The sequence below is a fragment of the Haliaeetus albicilla genome, chromosome 5, assembly GCF_947461875.1.
Source record: "Haliaeetus albicilla chromosome 5, bHalAlb1.1, whole genome shotgun sequence".
Taxonomy (NCBI): domain Eukaryota; kingdom Metazoa; phylum Chordata; class Aves; order Accipitriformes; family Accipitridae; genus Haliaeetus; species Haliaeetus albicilla.
Window position 1 is genome coordinate 42,774,486 of NC_091487.1, and position 20,681 is coordinate 42,795,166.

Below are 20,681 nucleotides of genomic sequence, written 5' to 3' on the forward strand. Positions count from 1 at the left end.
TAGGGAGTGCTCGGGATTGCTCTGACTGCCTGCCTTTATTCATTCTGCCAGTTTTTGTGTCATCTGCAAAAATTATTATTTTTTTTTTTTAGCAGCGGTAACGTTACACTTCAAGCTGACGGGTGAATGTATGGAACAGTGTGAAGAGGAGTACTTACCCATTCAGAAAACTCTTGAGAAACACCCCCATTTAAGCGTGATTCATCACAGACAACTACTACGAGCCATTTCAGTTGAAACCTTAATCCATTTCGTGCACCCTTTTCTACCACGTAGTGTTTTAATGCTTAAATGAAACACCTCTGCCAACTTAAACCTTATATCCACACACTATTTACAAACAAAGTTGTAGTTTCAAAGAGCTGAAAGCAGACTTTGAAAGTAATTTTCCATCGTAAAGTTATGGAAACTAACATTATTTTTACTCCTGCTCTTCATGAGTCAAATACTGTATATACAGATCGGTTTGCTTTGCCCAGACTTGATGCCAAACTAATGGGCCTACAGCTATTGAAGTCAACTCACTTGCCACCTTTCAGTATTGATTAGCTATCAAACCTATTTCTGCAGTCTTCATAGCACTCTCACAGTTAATGAAAACTAATTGTAACCATAGATTTCTGCAGCCAACCATCCGGAGATTGTCAGCATAACAAACCTGAGTCTGCAGATCTCAAAACAGACTTTACTTCCTATTTGCCACTAGACTGGAAAATGGTTCATCTGTATTTAAATACCTATCCCTTATACTGCCTGCTTTTTCAAAAGACAAAGATGAAATATTAAGTAGCTCTGCCTTTGAGCTGATAATCTTTCCCTCTTCCAGACTTTAACCTTCACAGATGATCTTTGTTCTCAAGATGAATTAAGATAATTTCTACAGGTAATCAGGTATGCTAAAAATATTACTTTTGTGGAAATCTGCTTATATCTGTACAGCTTAGTTTTGAGCAATTTTAACAGAAACTTAAGATCTCAGCTCTATAAAACTCCTTCTCCAACTGTCTAAACCTTTGTAAGTTACTTGTTAAACATGTAGATTTCAGAACACTGAATAAGATACACAGTGGCTTCCATGTGATTTATACAGCTAACAGCAAAGTTAGATTATGATAGTTGTGGGGTTTTTTTGTTTATTGCAGGAAGGTTAGTTGGTCTTTGTTGGGGAGGGGGGGTTTGCTATGCACCTATCAGAGTATTTGTGTTCACCTTAAAGCACATTAGCAAAAATACCTGATGTCTAAGGTGGGGGCTTATAAGGACAGACATCACAAACTAGCACTGGTACTATATACACCCTTTGATTAGAACAATGCTACACCACTGGGGGGGGAACAAACAAAACAAAAAAGCCTAGTTTAGAACCACAGAGAGGTATAAAGCTCATGTTGTTACATGATCCATAGTGCAGTATTATGAGTGCATGTCCTCTTCTAGAGCTCGTTTTGCAGTAGTGTCCTCCGCTCTACCAGCAGAATAAAGGATTGTTAATACTCTGAAAACAAGCTCAGTTATAAGAAATCGATCTGTAAGGTCTGCTAGCACCATTCTACTGGTATTTAACTTCTCCAGCCATTAAAGGATAGTCAATTAACATACAGGAACAGTTCTGGGGTTTTGGTTTTCTTTATACAGTGGAAGGTTTATTTATGGATTGATAAATACAATATCCAGTCTCACTGGGACAATAAGGCACAACTGTAGGTTACAACTATAGAGCCAGAAGAGAGCAACATCTACTTTTAAGCAAATCACAAAGCCTACAAACACTTTTTTTACTTTCCAATCTGTTAACATTGTTACATTCCTATTTTACATGACATGGTCATAAAACTATGTTTCTTTCTCATACAGAATAGGGGTTTTTAATTTACATTTCTTTCTGGAATTGTGCTGCACTCTGCAAAACAATGAAGTGCAGCATTTCACTTTGCAATTCCTTAATTTAAGACAAATCAAAAATCCTTCAGAGATTTGCATGTTATTCTTTAACACAAGCGATGATTAAAGGAACTGAGAAAAAAGGAAATACAAATTTGAGAGTAGTTTGAGACTGGTAAGTATTTATAGAAATGTTAACACGTGACATAGAGAAGCAGTTATAACACTGATTCTTCAATAAAGAAGCTCCCAGGGTTTTTTGGTTTTATTGGAAAGACCTCCTAGACTGTAGGATGCTCCAGCTGAACTAGATGAGATCATTTGCCAATCTAGCCACAGAAAATTATGTTACTATTGAACCTTCAATAATTTTGATCTCTTGAATTTATCAGCATTATATTAATGGTATTAATTGCCTTACACTTGCAAAGAGATTTGTGTAGAAATATATTCTGAAATATTTGGGATAATATGTACTTCCCCAAATTATATTCTTATGCCAGAGCTTTGATAAATACAGCTACCATCTCAACACAAGTCTAACAGACCAGGACTTCCATACTGGAAAATACAAATAATTACTGGTTATCCAGGCCACTATGACTGGGGGGGAGGGGGAAGAAATCAGTGCTATGTTTCATGACACTATTACCAGGGGACAGTGACAAAACTACAAATCCAGATTTTGGCATGACTGGTTTTCTTGCATTATGTACACTGGTAAACAAGTTTACACTTTCAGAGGCAAACCCACCCTGATGAGAGGAGGGATCATAGAGCAAAGCAACCTGGGGAGGGCACTTCATGGTCCACTGGCTGTCAAGCCTGCAAGCTACTCAAAGGAAAGAAACAAGTTTCTGCATCTGCTACTGGAACAATTTAAGTGACTTAGTGCAGAATTCCTATTCCTTTTGAGGACACCACAGCCTGTCTCCACCACAGATTCTCCTATTGCCCCTGTGAATTCATCCCACAGAGAATAAAAATCTTTTCACAGTACTTTAAAGTACTCTAGGCTATCATCATGCATACAGTGCTAGTTGTACAATGAAGCCATAGAAATTGAGAAGTCCTCAAGTAAAACACAGATTTGGAAGCAGTGAAGAAACAAATCTGCATGTAAAGAGCCAAATGGGGAAAAAAAAAGGCAGCTGTAATGTGGTGTTGCTGCTGGAAGCAAAAGTGAATCATTATCACTGCACCTAGTATTTGAGTAGATGCTTGTCTCCAAAGTGTTTCAGAGGGCGCTTCTGTGGCGTGTTCCCATTTTTCCATTCTCAGATTCAGAGCTCAGAAGAATCAGTTTGTAGATTAAACAGCAGTACATAAGGAGAGACATTTCTGCTGAAACAGTAGTGCAGAAGGAGACAAGGGATAAAGGGTAAAAAAAAAATAGAAGGAAAATGTTTTAAAAAAAACAAACACACTCATTTCCAAGTTGCATGGCAGCCATTTCCCTTTGTTCCTGATGCACAGGGAATGTTCACATTGGTAGAACAAATCAGGGAGGGGTTGGAGATGTATTGTATATGCACCAGTAGCAATGCTCTGGGGCAAGGTGCTAAGGAGAAAATGAAGTTCTATTCATTATATAGCAGGGGTAGAAAGGAATAGGTTCTCCATCCATCAGTGAAGAAATCGAATGCTCATTTTCTGCTCTACATCCACCTTCTCCAAAACCTGCAATAAAATTCAGAAACAGCTACTTAAGTTACTGTACATACTTCTCTCCTACAAGGTTTCTTACTCTAGTGTAGAGGAAATGGGCAGGAACATGGGATGTCTTCAATTTGGCACGCCAGTCTTTCATCTAGAGACTGCTATTTTTCATTCTGGACTAAGGTCCTTCCAAGGAAAGGAACTTCAGCCATTAAAGCTGGAAGAAGGCTGTCTACCAAAATGTAACTAATGCAGTTTTTGTCTGCCAACAGCCCAGAAAGGCTTGGATTCCTAAAATTAGATTGGTAGGAATGCACAGCCAGGAAACAAAAGGGAGAATGGAGTAGAGGAAGGGGCATGAGCAGTCACTGAAGAGCTAAAATCAAGACCACAGCATCACTAACGCAGATCATTGTAAAACTGGGGTGACAACTTCATTCACTGAATTGCTATTAACACTGAGGTACAAAGACATTAGTCTGCTCCACGCTGTTTCAGGCAGTAGATTTCAGTGTTCCAAGATTAAGAGTAATTTAAGTTTGAAGAGACCTCTGGAGGTCTTTTAGTCCAACTCCCCCAACTCCTACTTAAAGCAGGGCCAGCTAGATCAGGTTGCTCAGGGCCTTGTCCAGATAAGTTTTAAGTATCTCCAAGGAAGGAGGTTCTACATCTTCAGCAACTATGATCATCCTCTTGGCAGGAAGTTTTCCTTACAGCTAACCAGAATTTCCCACGTTGCAACTTGTTTCTGTTGCCTCGTGTCCTGTCTTCGTCCACCTCTAAGATGAGTCTCGTTCCTCTCATCAATATCATCCCATTAGGTAGTTGAAATTGTTCTGCTATAGGACAACTTCTTCCACTGACTATATAATGGCTCCTTACTGTTACCTATTTCTGACTAACAAAAGATGTAATTCAAAGGACTACAGCCAAGAACTTGAGTAGTGATATTAGTTGTGTCACTAACAAATAAAATCCTATAGGTGAAAACTGATCAGCACAATTATAGCAGAAGAATTACTCTGTTGTAAATGTGCTAGTCAGGCTACTTGTGTAGAAAGAAGTGGTTGCAAAAGAAAAAAGTGAAAATTCTGCAGTATATTCAATGCTGTAGCTTATGTAAGAGTATGAAGAAACATATGGACTCATTATTAGCACTCTGACAGTATTAAAAAAAAGTCCTGATAAAAAAGGGAAGAAAAAGAGCTAGCAGAAGACTTGCTTTGCCCAAATGCAGGCAGGACTATTTGAACGACTTCCTCTGTTTCCATTTGCATCTAAGTCTGAATGACTTGCCCATCACTGAGCAGTTTTATTTAGTCATTAAAAATGTAGTTTACTAACCTTTACAAACTCTGCAAAGGAGATGGCACTATCTCCATCTTGATCAGCTTCCTGGATTGTCCTGTCAGCAATGCTGCCCAACTGCTCATCTGAAATGTTCACACCAACCATCATCCGTAACACCTGTAACATACAGAAGTCCCCAGATTATTATTTTTTTTAAATAACAAAATAAGCATTATTGGCATGGAAACAGAAGTAGTTTTAGTGCTGTTTTTCTCATGTATACTGTCAAAATAACACCATACAAGAACAACCCTGGAGGACTTCCATGGAAGTAATTTCTAGACTTTTTGTCCTTTGTACATCAAGGCTTTCAAGAAAGACAGCTTTCTTTTGTAGCCACCTTTGACAAAGAATCCTTCTTTTTCACTAGGCAGCAGGAAGAAGTATGAGAAAGCTTTTGGAACTAGGAATGAGTATGTTTTGTTCCAATGCTTTTGTCTATTTTTTCCTACAAAACATACCAAGATTTGACTGAATATCTTCTGTTTGAGATAGTTGCCTAAAGGGATCTTGTAAGTATATGGTAAAATAACTACCATTACTCTCTACAGTTAGTAAAGCCTTTTCTGTGCAGATAGGACAGTTTCAGTCAAAAGCAAATCCTTGTCCTGCATCAGGAACCACAAATTGCCATGTCTACTTCCCAGGATTAGTAGTATGTAATTACTCCTAGCTCAAGCCTAGTTTCATATATATGCAGCACTGATGAACTTTGATTACCTTTGCTTCAATTTCAAGTAGTTTTATTTTATTGAAAGAATGCACAGAGGACCAGGCAAACAACCTAATCTACCTCAAGGATTGTCCCTGTGAAGTCCTCTTAGGAGCACCTTTGAAAGTTATAGAAGCTAGTTCTTAAGGGGCTTAGTGTATTTGTTGCATATTTAGGTATAATTTCCAATAGGATCTGCTTAGCCTAACGCTCTGCTTTAAATTTGAATCTAGCATTCCCAGTCTGATAGAACAGCCTAGGCTACCAAATGAGATTAAAGTCTCATACCACATCTAAAGCTTTAAACCAGAGATAAGCAATTAGCCACCAAATTCGTTCAGGAGTTCTTTTGAGAAGACTGTTGTAACTCCTGTCTTCATTCTAAATGGGTGTGAAGTCACAGAGAGGCTCACAATGGAGTCATTCAAAGCAGCCCTGTGCTATTTACCTGAAGCAGCTCATCCCTGGAAATCTTGTCATCTTTATCTAGATCATATAACCGAAAAGCAACTACAGGGAAGAAAAGAATAAGCAGTTTAATTCAAGTGCCATTATTTTTCTTCATAACAATACATTTATCTAAAACAATAATAGCAAGTATTCATAAATTATTTTAAAGAGAGTTAGCTTACAATTTTAGTTCACCATAAAATTCATCCTCCATTCCATAAAGTGTTATTACCGCATACAGGAATAACATTATTCAAGAATTGAAAAATCTTACTTAAGTACTCAGTATGAGTACTTTCAGAAGCACTCTGCTTGTAGAGGTATTTCTCCCAAGCCCCCAGTCATGGAAGTATAATTACCACTAAGATACATTCAATCCTTTAACTTCAGAGCCAGCCATTTTTACATTACCATTCATTCTCTTTGCCTATATTCTGGATGGGATACGACAGAAATTTTAAGTGCTCTGAGGACCGTTGCCAACTTTGATTAGCAAGCAAGAGCATTCTGCTCATATACTGTAGGCAGATGTCCAAATACTCAAGTACTCAGCTGAAGGTGAGGAAAAAGCACTATATTATATGGAAGACTGGAAAAAGAAGCAGAAAAGCTCGTTCATGTATGGGATGTGGCTTCTAAATCTGAAATAACTTGGGATGCAAACCATTTAGAAACATTTTTGTTATGAGACATTTGGAAAGCATATACTTTACTCAAGATTCAACTAATTTCACCAAATTCCAATACAAGAATGGGTCAATTGTTGACATTCTGAACAGGTAAGCTTGCAAGTTAATTTAAAAAAACGCAGGTATTAGAGGTACCATTCCACACAGAACAACTGTATGGAAGACCCCAAGTCCCTTCACTCCATTCCCAGAAAAACAAAGAAAGAAAAATAATTGCTTCTATAGGAAGGTTCATATTTCTTACAGTGGAGCTTGTTACTTCGGCTGTTCAGTGGTTCTGGCCCATTCTGGTCTTTGCTCTTTTCGTTATCTTCTATGGGTCGGAAGTGGGCTAGTGTCCTCATGAATCCACGGAAATTCACCTGGTCCTCTCTGCATAAGCATTTCAGCAGGTCAGTTTTAACATAGCTTATACAGGTTCTTTATTTCAGTAAAGAAGAGTATGAATGTCTAATGCATCAAGACCACACAGACTCTTCCACTCCCACCTCCACAGGGTTTGGCTGCCTATGCTAAAACCCAGCTCTGATACTTTGTGTTATGAAGTAACTGCACTGTGATCCCAGGCTGCATGATGTGTAAAAAAAGCAGCTGTGAGAAGTCTTGTTGAGGGCTCCCCTGCCCTTGCCTGCAAGCTCTATTTAAGCTCCAGCCGCCACCGTTGGCCCTTGCTTGAGCTATCCTGCAGCTATGCCCGAGTCTGGCAATGCATCTTGCTGATTTAGACCCCGACTCCCTGGATTGTCCTGAGACTACCTTCATCACTGCCAACTTGTCTGGCAGCCACTGGACTGCTGGCTGACCTAACAGTCACTGGACCTGCTTTGCTTTTCTTGTTCAGGTGCTGTGCCCTTTGTCAGCGAGTACGTTGCCCCTGCCAGCTCTGCTGTCACCCTTGGCTCCTACTTGTGGGGCAGCCATTGCTCACTGCTTTGACAAATAGCTCTCTTCTCTAGTTCCTGTGGGAACCAGCTGTGTAAGTACTTTCCAGGACTCCTGCTCTCTATTCAGGACACCCTGCCTGGTATTAGCTGATACTATGACTTGATTAGACAATTCGATCTTCATCAGTCAGTAATGACAAATGTGTTCAAGAACAGCAGCAGATTCCACAGAACAATCTAGAGAGGTATAATGGAGACAGTACTGCAAATTTTATGATCTCTTTGGATTTATGTTAGAAGTGCCATAAGCTATGTCTTAAATGTAATCAAAACCTAAAACCACAAACAAACAAAAAAGCATCTAAAAACAAAGGTAAACTTAGAGGCTAAAAGGTGGAAAACAAGACTAAATTAGTTAATCGCAATACTACTTAGCATAAAATAGCATTGCTACAAGTTTGCTTTAAGAACTGAAGTCCATACATGCCCTTGATTTTCTTTAGAAGTGTTCAGCCGCATCGCAAGAAGAGTAGAAAACCATGACATGAAGCCTGAATTTGTCAGGCTTGTGAAGTATTTCTCATTACAGAATGAAAACATGCTGAGGAAACAATGTACCCACACACGTCATTACAAGATTGAGATGTTCAATTATTAGTAAATTCAAGTTCTGTGCTTTACTTATCAGCATTTCACTCCTATCAAAACTTCTGATGAACTACAAATTTTGTGCCTGCTCAGAAATTCAGTCTGTTGGAACTCACCCTTCTGGAAAGAAGGCATTGATAATTCTGTCTCCCAGTGGATTGATGGCAAGCTCTGGAATCCGCTGGAAGTCTTCACGGCTAAGTAAGGCAAGAACACAAGAAGTCTGCATAACGTTGATGTCAGAGGAGAAAGTGTTGCTTAAAAAGAATTCACAGTAAAACATCCACTGGGTTCTATTTCTGCAGCAAGACACTTGGTGGTTTTTAAAATCTAATTCTCTAAATCATGTTTTCTCTGACTAATGGCATAAAACAAAGCAAAGGACAATGCCAAGCCTGTATCACATTACAGACTAGCAGTGTTCATTTATCATGTTAACAGCATTTCTCAGATCCTGATACTGTTTGTGCCAGAAACCTTCCTGTAATGATGCTGACTCGTTTGCAATTTAAAGAAAGGAAAGCTTCTGAAATGGCTTTGAAGGAAAATATGGTTTTGAAATGTAAATAATATTTTTTATTATTAATTATTTTGGTACAGAATCATTTGAGTTGGCATGATTCTTCCAGACTAACCCATTCCAGATTCTGGGACAATACCATACTCCTCCAAACATACCACGGGTGATCTGCATATTGTAATAGAATTTTTTTTTGTTTATGCAACAACTTTATATCTTATAATAAATGCCAAGTTTCACGTTATTTTGGCTTCAAACAAGCAGCATTCCTATTTTAAAGTAGTAAATTTAGACTTTGACAGGGGTCCGTACACCAGGTGTAACTTCACTAGTACATTGCAAACACTGCTCTTGCCAGCCATTCCTTTTTCTGCTCATGATTATATGTACACAGTATAGCATAAGCATAGCTACGCTTATGATCTGGAAGACATCACGAGCTGTACCGATACAAACACATTTTAGATCAGTATGACATGAATATAAGGTACATTCTATTGTTAGACTTGCACTAATAATTTTTATTTTCTTTCAACCTAATAGAATGTCACTGACAAGAAAGTGGGATAATCTTGGTGTGACCAAGGCAGACACACCAAGTGTGTCTTACTGATTACTTTAGTCAACAGATTTGTTTCGGGGTTTTTTCATTTGTTTGTTTTTTTCCACTATCACAGAGCACAGCAATTTATCAGTTAGTACCATATGTACTCCATAATCATTTAGGTTTTAAATTGCAAAGCATAACAGCAATGGGGTAAGGCTGTAAAAAAAGCTATTCTATCTGGATGCATAACTTGACATTTCCTGCCCAATCTCCAGAAATATTGGCAGTTTCCTTCAAGTCAAATGCAGTCCTGCTGTTTTTGAAGTTTGGGTCAAAATCTCAAACGTGGTTACTAAATGTTTGCTACTTTTGAAACCTATGCTCACTAAATGAATCAGCAACAAGGTTCGATTCATGACATCATTACACCAAAGAAGTGGGAAAGTAAATACGAACAGATTTTGAGATTAAGTATATTGGCCTTTTATAATACTATTATCTTAAAGACGGGGCGGGGGAAAGGAATTGGCTAACCTTACTACTAGTGTAGCCTGGGAAAGGCACAGAAGCAAGACATTCTAGTTTTAAATGCATTCTCAGGCACTCCTTGTACCCAGTCACACCAGAGCACTGTTAAGAGTCCCAATTACAGTACATCTGTTACAACATGGTTAAACTGTTTGACCTTCTAATTGAGCAACCTGACCATATTTTTAAGCTATCCCAGCAAACTTCTGCTCTGACCAGGTCTGAATTATTTTTAATAGGCAAAGTTAATATCTGTATAACATGATCAACCTGCTACAAGACCCTTCAGGACGGCTGCATTTTAAGCTATAGCTGAAGGGCAAAGTATGCATTAGCAATTTAGGCAGGAGATGCAGTGATGTGGAAAACCTATGTCCTAGTAACAAAATTTTAACAACAGGACTTCAGTGTCAATGCTAACATTTACAAGCTAAAAACAGCAACTGCCCTTTCTTCCATTTAGAGCAAAATCCTAATGCTTCAGAATTTTTTACTTGCGTGTCACTATTTCTTAGTATTGAGCCTCAATTTACACTCCACATTTCAGCCTCCAGTTGTTCTGCTTTCTAACAGGAGATTAACAATTAACCACATATAAGTCCCCAGGTTTCAAATCTATTTGTCCTGTCATTATCAGGATTGCAGTAGACCATTTTTGCTTATTAACAGCACATTACTGAGTGAGCATTGTAACTGGAATAGCTGTAGCAGCCATAAAAGTAAATGAGTGCGTGATATAAGTTATTCTCCACTTTATAAACTAAGGCTTCCAGCAGTCATTAGGGACCAACTTCACCTGGCTGAGGCTGGAGCTTACAGGATATCTGACGCCCTCTACTTCTTCTGTATTCATGTGCCATAGCAAAGGCTCTTCTAACATTATTTTTCCAGGAACCCAACTTCTATTAAATCCTTGCTTAAACATAACGTGCAAAGCAACCTTTAACTGCACGTTATTATTATGCAAGCCAACCATTTAATATATATGCCAGTGCATACACACTTAGACATACTTTGCAGTAAAGAATTTGTAGATTCTCAGACAGACAAGTATTTCTAAACATGAGTATACCCTCCAAGGCACACAGCAGACCCCTACTGTAAAGGTGGCTCTGCCTTACCCTAAAGGCTGCAAGAAACCTACTAGAGCCTTTTTTCCTTCCATTATTTCTGGTTATTCATCCCTCTTTTACTTCTAGATAGCAGCAGAGAGTACTGTTCCCTCAACAGGGATGACAAAGGTAGGGCTACCTAGAGCTGAGGGAAAGTAAAACAATGGACAGAAAGCAAACCATATGTGAAACAGAAGTTGTAGAGAAAAGGGAAAAGTGTCCAGAGGATATAGGTAATAAGAAATTACTTGAAAAAGGGAAATAATTAAAAGACATAAGATGTATCATGCAAGATGGTCAAACAGATTTAACAGGCTACTACTGAAGGTTTCATTGCTCCCTTCCCTTGCTAACATTAGCTTTGTCATTCATCAAACCTTTTGGTGGTGTAACATATCTCACTAATCCCCCAAAAAGCTCCCCACCCTCCTCCTCTCCATCCTCCCAATTATCTTTCTGTTGAATTAGCAACTTGAAGCAGTTAAAAAAAAACTTCAAAAATCTAACGGCACCATGACTGACAAAGAGGTGCTGGCAGCCTGGAAAAGTGATAGGGAAAGAGAATGGATAGCCTCCTCTTTCACAGCTGTGTCAGCCACCTCATCTAACTTAATCCTTACACATGGTCTGCACAAATTTTAGAAGTCACTTAACTATTGGAGGAGTAATTGGTTTATAAACATTAGGCCAAGACATGTGCTAAAAGTAAAGGTGATAATTAGACAAGCAAGGCAGGGGAGGGGGGGAAAGCAGTGTGAATAAAGCATGGTTGAGGATAGAAGTATAAGCTGTTCTAGTACCCTATCATTCTCCAATCCAAACCCATATCCTGCCTGTCTTTTCTGTTCTAGATAAAGCTAAAAATCCTTTGCATTTCCTTAAGCAAATGTAAAGAATTCCACATTCAGAGAGCTACCTTTTACGTTTTACTCTGAAATCTTGCAATATCAGTTTGAACTAATGAGAACAAGCCTGGCATCTTTCCAGACTGAGATGATTCAATTCACTGACAAACAGATGGCCTGGCTAGCTCCTGTTACTCTTCTCAGGACCAGAGGCTTTCTGAAGTTCTCCAGGAGACACCATTTTGTGAACAGCTTCCATAAGCACCAAATATGCACGAATAGCTCAGTGTGTCTACTGTCCTCATGCATCAGCTTTCAGAATACTTACCCTCCCTTCCTTCCACGCTCCTGGTATAGCCAGGCTACACCAATTGCTATACAGTAAAAAAATACTTCTGAAGTGCTTAACCTGTCATTTCCCCAGCACAGAAGAAACTATTGTAAGTGGGAGGCTCCATGCAAAAGTTAAAGTGGCAGTTTAGACAAGTATCTCCTTTTTATAGCTCTATATGTGTCTATCTAGAGCTACTTACTCGTAGATAAATTTTGGAGCAGATGTATTCTTGTGTGGTGTACACTTCAGTACCAGCCCAACAAGGAGACTCACTGAAGCAAGCACATACTTGTCCTGGTCCTACACTTCAATTTCCTCATCTTGGAAATCAGAATGTAAAGAACAAAACATACACACTGGTTTCCTCCTAACCTATAGTTAGGATTTAGGCAGAACAAATATGTTTCAGATTTCAGAATTTAGATGTAGCTATGGAGATCCAAGGGTACTAAGCTTTTGTTTTGGCATCTCAGCATGTCACACTATTGACATCAAAGGTGACAAAAGAATTTTCAAAAGAACAGTTTTGTCCTGGCTTTTACAACCTAGTTTCATTCAGATAGTACATGTCTGAGGGAGCTTACTCATTTTGTTTAGGAAAAGTGAAGCTAAGGAGAAGTATCAATTCTTTAAAAGTATAGAAAAATGTTATAAGAGTTAATCAGTAACCATGACTGTAGTCATTTAGAGGATACAGAGAAGAGGAAGAAAAAAAAGCCAAAACAAGGCATATCAAGTTTTGTCTCCATCAATACCCTGTTCTTACATCTCATTTATGTAAGTCTGTAAAAAAAAAAAGTACCTTGAAACTGCTCATAGGTACACTGGATAGAAACATCTGGCTCAGAAAGATTTCAGCTTTGGATTATAATTTGAGAATGAGCTACCTGTCTTCTCTAACCACCAAGATTAGTCATCACCTACCAGAACTGCTATACAAAGTGCTCTTTACCTTGCCCACTTTTAATACATAGATAAGAAGGACAACACAGCTTTTCCCCTTTTTCAGAAGGGTGGTACACATTTAAAGATTTATTACATGCCATAAAGAACTGCCTAACACTTCTTTTCCTGATCATAGTCACATGAGTGATTTCTGGCATGTCTCATTTGTAAGTCAAAGGTATAATTCATCCTTATGGAAACAATCATTCTTCCTCACAGGAAACAAATAGAAGACATGCCTTCTAGACTGTTTGGCAGTAGTAAGCAAGTGGTATCTCGCTGGTCTCAAAGTAGCAAGTTCGCTTTGGTCTGTATTTCAGAAACCAACATTTATGACCTTCCAAACTGTAGTTCTTACTCTCCCCTCATTTTTTTTTTTGAGGAAGTAGTTTTCTATTACTTAAACTCAATGGTCTCCATATATCATCAGTGCCAGGACAGGTTTCAAAATTTTAATGCCACTAAGTCAGCCACATCTGGAAGCAGGCTATGCTTAGAGACCAAGACTGCAAGTTAATGGATCACAGTTTGCACAGTTGCTGGGATTTTCCAAACAAACTTCACTTCCTTTCCCAAGTACCACGTGATTATCAACAATGAAAGTCAAACTCCTCCTGATATGTAACACTATGAAACTAAGCCTTGTGCAACAGACATTAATAGCATATTTAATTAATTACTCCTCTTACGTAAACTGTGTACAGTGACTTTGAAGTTTACATAAACTTTATGGACTCAATAGGTGAATTTAAAGTTGGAGGGAAGAGTCAAGGAAGAGTGTGTGCTAGGTTCAAACTGTGCTAGTCTGGCAGCCATCACCTTTATTCATCAGTGAAGACTAAACCCACATGCAAAGTTTGAAGAGGGAGGCTGTTCTTCAAATTACTTAATTTTGAGACATAAGTAATATTAACTTTACCTACAATATTACCAGCTGATCTGTATGTCACAATTGCCAATTAGCCAATGCTACAATTTATATGATACATTGGCTTCGGTGACAGAGTGGGCTTAAGAAGTTCCTGCCCATCCCATCCCAAGCCAATTGCTTCCACACCCACAATCCATTTTGTCATCCCTTCAGCTATGCAAGTGCAGATATTTACATACTGCCACAGCTCAAATCACTGGAGTCTACTTAAAAATATCTATACAAACCAAAAGGGTAGAGTATTTTTAACCAAAAATAATCACTCAGTAGTCCTGTTTACAGGACAACTCCACAACCAGTTACTTAAATGTTAACTGAGAAGTCAGCAATTTGTGGCACCAGAAGGAACTGCATATTTCCTTCAGGAAACTGCAGTAAGCCAACAGTACTGCCAAAGACAGTGTATCTTACAACTTGTCACCCTCATCTTCTAAGCAGCAGTTCTAGCTTTATAGTTAGGTAGGTTTTTATAGGTTTATAGTGCATCCTACAATCACATTTTGCAAGATCATACACAAAACCCCAGGTGATCCCTGAATCTGTGTTTAATGGGTTTGATTGGGATAGAGTTGCTAGGAAAAAAATTAACTCCATCCCAGCCAGACCCCATATACTATGCTACAAGGTCCCTTTCCCCTTCCTACTCTCTCTGGCATTCTCTCCAGCTTCCCTGTGCACTGGTTCTGGCATATGTGGCTATGTGGTGAATGGGAAACAAAATCCACCTGAAAAGTAATCAGATTCCTTTTTTGTTGTTTTGCTTGGCAAGTTTTCAAAGCTGTAGGTTACCTTCCTAAGATAAGCCTTGAGTACCAGCATCAACACAGAAAAGCAACAGACTTCAGTGGCAGTGTGGTCTTAGACCAACTACATCAGTCACAAAATTGCCCCCCCTAGTGCAATCATGGACAGGTCTTATTGTCATATGTTTCCATAATATTATTGTAATCTGTAGGCAACATCAAAAATGAATAATAAGCAATTTAATACAACCAGAATTCATAATTAGTTCAGTAAATAAAGAGCAAACCAATACCAACACACAAGACAATAACCAGAGTGGGGAAGGCTAGAGAACAAAGACAGCAGGCAGAGACATATTTTAACAGGCAATCATCCCAATAGAGTTTAACTTTCAGTTGAGAATACTCCTTCCTGCAGACTCAGTCCATCAAAGTGAAAAATGTTTTGCAGATAAAGTTAAAGCCTCATCTTTATTTAATTTATTAAGTCATAAGAAACTAGTTCACTTCTGTAGTTTTCAAATTGTAGACAGAGGACAAACACTTCAAAAGTATTGGAATATCCTGCACTACTACTATGAAGAATAAAATGTGTATACTTTAAAGAATAAAATGTGTATTTGTTTAGTCATGGAGACTCGGTTCCAGCTCTTTCTTTTTATTTCTGAGCATACTGATAGACATGGGTGTTCAACAAGAGGTGCAAAGTTAAGATTAGTAAAGGGCTTGCAGATCAAAGTAGTGTTAAAAGACACTGGGTATCAGAAACAATTAAGACCCCATGCTCCCAAAAATAAGTGATCTTTATGTTATAAAAGCGAGAATGAAGACGACATAGTGGAACCATTCTTGTAATAATTATTAGAAGCAACATATAAAGAAAGGTAAGAAATAACAATCTAAAAATGTGGTTTAACATTTCTGAACATGTGTTATAAGGCCTTGAATATCAAATCTGACCTTTCTTGTATTAACTGCTACAAACCTTCAGCACTACAGTAAAGCCAATTAGTATTTAGAGCACCTCAGTTCAATCAGATTTGTCCTGACCTTTCATAAAAAACAACAAACTTGCATGTTCATGTAGACAGTAGGTATGAAAGAACCTGTTATAACAGCCTCACTGATTCACCATATGAGGAAAACATGCAAGACATCCTGCAACAGCAAGCCACCATTACAGATATGTGTCAATGCAAGGACAGCTGAATTAGTGACAATACCCACCTAAGAGTGCCATTTTCTCCTTTGTCTAGGCTGGTGAAGCGACTGTACAAGCGGGTGATTTGACTGTGGGAGACTAAAAAAAATGGGAAGAAACACAAATCAGCATGTCAATGATTCCTCATAGGAACAGACCTTATTGCACAGTATTAGATATTAGACAACCCAAGAAACCAGACATGTAGGTCTTCAGAATAGCCCATGATGGGAACAGGTTAAACCTATCTAGAACAGCAATTCCTTTAACATTGAAAGAATGCCCCACATAAGATATTGGCTTTTCAGAGCCTCTTCTGATGAAATTAATAAATACATGAAATAAGACTGAATTGAATTTTAATGTTTACTCAGTAAAGGTGTGATTTTCTACAATGTTAAACAAGGACATAGTGTCATTTTCAGCTTCAACTGTTTTAAAAGCCTTCACTAGCACATGTACAATGCCTTTGTTACTTTCTAGAACTTATTTCGGAACAGGTTGCACAGCTGTTGTCTGATCTGTGACAACCAAGGCAAAACATTTTTTTCAGGTTTGTTCTTTCTCCAGGCTATTTGTTTAGGTTCAACTGTTCCCTCCTTTAGGATGACCTGCCAGCAACTTTTTTTTTCTTTGTCTCCTCGGCAACTTTCATTCTTTGCTTAGGGTTGGGCAATTTGCTCAGTTCCACCTAAGGCAACTTCTCTACAATCAGACTGAGCAGCTTGCTCAATTTCAAGTTAAGCAACACACACATAGAAAGCAGGCACCAATATTTTAAAGACTGAATTTCTGCATTTTGATTTAGTGATTTAGATATGATTATGCAGTAACAACAACTGATGATGAAAAAAACCAGCCTTCTTATCTCCAATAAGAAGCCCTGTACTCCCACTCCTCCCTGGAAAGAAAGAGGGTGATGAGAATTCTACTCAGCTACCATTTCCAAACTAGTAGCAGCAACTCCCTTTTTGGAACACTCCCATAACAGCTAGAATGTAATAAATAATATGTAGCTATTGACAGAATAAGAGGTGGGTTTGTTAACATCATACTAGACAAAAAGCATATCACAGCTACAAGAGAAAGGAAGATGATTCAGGTCCACCACTGTATTCTTTCATAATTTCCTTTTTGTCTTTCATCTCTCACAAAAGCTGCATCACTAGACACTTTTCAGAGCCCTCTCATGGAAAAATAAAGATTTTGACATTCCCACAGGAGAACCAGAAACAAGATATGTTCTTAAAATCAAAGATTAAGGCTTAAAGCTATCTGAAACACAATTTTCTCTATACTGCTATCCTACTAAGGTCCTTCTAAAAATTTAAGTCAAGACCTCTAAAATATGAGCTGTACCCTCCATTTTACTTCTGTTAAATCATGAGAAAGTTTTTTGCGATTAGACATTCTGAAACTCTTGTTTAAAACATTAGCATCAACTCATATAAATATATGATATTTATATACTTAGAAAATATATAAATATCCATCAGAAAATCCATCACCTGTTACCACTAAAATATTTTTTCTCTGAAGCTCTGATATGAGCATTAGTTTATTATTATTCCTTAGGCAGACTGCTTCAAAGCAGAGGAACAAAGGGTGTGAACCAAATAGTTTGAATACTGTTACATTCCAATGGTTTTCCAAAAGCTTGCAACAGAATGCAGACAAGCAACATCATGGACCTCTCATCTGTTTCTTGTAGTTGTTACTGAAATACAAAAGCAATCGGGACTACTTGAAGTTTTTTTCAAACTCAAATTTCAAAATATTCATATGCAAAGCAAACAATTTCCATACATCTATAAAATTTAGGACTGTCAACTTCAGGCTTAGCACCTGTTACTGAGAACCTGATGGAGATTTTCTGTCATTAAGTAGAGGTTTTAGTGGACACATTATTCCCCAGTTCTTGGAAACATTACCATTGCAGATGTTTCTAAACTTACTATGGTTAAGAAGTGTTTTTCACCACAACATAAAAAATTAATATAGAACTTTAATCCAAACTTAGATTTCATTCAAGAGATTAAGTGTCATTGTACGGCTTTTGAAAGGTTATGCTTCAAGTCCCCTAAAAGGTATCTTTTTAATCTGTTCAGCTAAAGAACATTAACATGTGATTTATCACTCATGTTAGTATCATTAGCTATTCAGTTTTGTGCTACATAAAACTGAACAAGAGAAAACTTGTGTAATTCCATAGCTGAACTCAATCGAATTGGTTGACTGTTCTGTTCAGTGCTTCATACTTATCCCAGATGAACTGAAGAAATCATGTTTCATAGCAGAGAGGCCAAAAAAAGAATCCTTAGGAGCCAGAACATCAGTTCAACACAGACAAATTGTGCCACATCTATGAAGACCCTTTCTCGAACTCTTTAGTAGGTAAAGTATCATCAGCATCAAGTTTCTAACAAACCACAGGATACTCTACTCAGTAACACTAACTTAGCATTCTCCCTGTGAACTTTGTTCCAGACAAACCAGCGTCCTAGGGTTTTTTTCCCCACCTTGTGCCTTGCATAAATATTTGCACCTATATGAAGTGTATAACAGTGCTAAGAGCTTGGTGGAATTTTCCACCTACCTAGAGAAGTATAAGGCAGAAGAAAATCACATTCCTAGACTGTGGTTACAGGCTGGGGGGAGGGGAAAAAAAATTGATAAAGTCAACGAGACACACTGTGATGACTTACAAGCAAGCATGAGTCACAGATCAGCAACGCTTGATTAACAAAGTGGTATTACTTATAAAATTGAATAGTAAAAACACAGGAAAATGAACTAAACTCAGGCCACAAAGCTTAAGCCCACTGATCACAACCTTAAGCTCCCCGCTTTGAAGATACAAAAAAAGCATTTAGAGGCTAACTAGAGCCAAGTGGTTTTATTGTTTAGAATGCCCATACAGCCATCTTAATGGTATTTAACTATCATGTAAATAAAATTCTAGGAATAAAACACCACCGACAATAAATCAAATATCAGCATGACAAAACAAGTAAAATCTTTTGGAAGAACATTCCAGGTTTGGGGTTTGGTTTTTGAATCAGCTTTATAAATAAGGTGAGGCTACCTTTACTCTATGATCTTTGTGATTAAAAAAAAGAAGCTGGATAAGCAGACTTTGACATTGCTACTTGTTTACCATAGCCTTCCTGTAGAAGGTTCTCTCTGACAGATGGAAAAAGGATCATGGAAACTATGTTAAGTCACTCAGCTGTCCATTACACTAGCCAGTACTGTCTTAATTTTCTTCCACTCCTTTTCTGTAGCCACTCATTTTCCTGATACAAATAAACTATCACCCCAAATGAATATACGATACTATTTCTATTGGAAAGAAAACCAAGGAAAGTATTTTCACATAGCAAGAACAGATGAGCAAGCGTAAACAGGACAAAAATGTGATCTGGGAAGACCTTGTTTACCTGAAGGAGGGGGGGCAGCAAACAGCAAAGTAATACCTATGATGTTACAACCTCCCCTCTCCAACTAGTTCGCAGGGCACCCTCCATTTACTATCATTCCGTATTTACTAGAATTCTCAGCTAGTCAACCATTCTATCAGCCAAATCAACAACACGGAGTTTTACCTTTTCTAAGGCACTTCATGCTTATGGAGAACAACTCGATCAAATACTATAGGGTAAAGTAGCTATATACTACAGTCCAGGTTGAATAATGCTCTCCCAACGCCACCGAAACCAGGACTAAAACTCCTTAACGCTGGGTTTAGCATTAACGAGCAGGCATTACTTTATCCGGCCGGAGACAGGGCCGGACCAAGCAGCACCTCAGCTACCAGCAGCTTTATTTACAGCCGGCGGCTGCTGCCAGCCCCAAGCGAGCGTGGGGGGGAGACCGGCAGACTCCCGAAGGAGACGCGTTGCCCGTGGGTTTCTGCCAGCCCCGGGCCGCGGCCGCCGTCCCCCCAGGGCCGCTCCTGCGCGGCGACCGGCGGCGGCGGGGAGGCGAACCGAGAGGCCTTTCCCAGGTTTCCGCAGGCCTACGAGACACGTCCGCCCCGGCTCGCCGGGGACAGTGGGGTCCCGGCCGGGCGCCAGGCACTGCCCAGCCGGGAACGCAGCGGTCGCGTTCGCCTGTCCCCACCGGCCAGGGCCGGCCGCCCCGGGCACGGCTCGGCGCGCAGCCGTGAGGAGACGGCCGGCGGCGCGGCCGGCCGAGGCGCCTCCTCCTCGGCTTGAGGGACGAGGCGCTGCCCCGCTCCGGGCGCCCAGCCTCCCCCCCTCCCCCAGCACTTCCCGGCCCGCCTCGCCTCACGCTGCCGCACTCACAGCCCGTCTCCTTCTTGATCTCCTCGATCTCCTCATCCCGCAGCAGTGTGGATGCCCGGGAACCCATCGCCGCCGCTGGGCCTGAGGGGAAGGGAAGGGCCGCGGCTCGGCGCCGGGGAGAGTTACGCAGCCGAAGAGCGACGGCGGTGCCGCAGCCACCACCCCCCCAGCACGGGCCCGACCGCGGCCGCCCAGCTCTACTGAGGCGGAGACCGAGCCCGCACCGACTCTTATCGCCCCGCCCGGCCCGGCCCTCGCCGCCCGCCTCGCCCCGCCCCTCAGCCGCCCGCCGCCCGCCGAGGGAGACCCGCGCGCATGCGCGCAGCACGCCCTGCCAAAGGCGCAGGCGTCATCCCTCGGCGGCCATTACAGCCGAGGCAGAGGCGGGCCTACTG

The 20,681-nt window shown here is 39.8% G+C and overlaps 1 protein-coding gene across 1 annotated transcript; it reads right to left on the minus strand.

Annotated features, from left to right (window-relative positions):
- Positions 1-1,605: 1,605 nt before the first annotated feature.
- Positions 1,606-20,532, minus strand: CHP1 (calcineurin like EF-hand protein 1). Its single transcript, XM_069784452.1, has 7 exons — positions 20,287-20,532; positions 16,006-16,078; positions 8,390-8,470; positions 6,986-7,113; positions 6,051-6,112; positions 4,885-5,007; positions 1,606-3,561 (listed from the first exon to the last, which is right to left on the minus strand). Exons 1-7 carry the CDS (start codon positions 20,351-20,353, stop codon positions 3,508-3,510), a joined length of 588 nt encoding a protein of 195 aa, XP_069640553.1. The 5' UTR covers positions 20,354-20,532; the 3' UTR covers positions 1,606-3,507.
- Between the last annotated feature and the right edge of the window lie 149 nt (positions 20,533-20,681).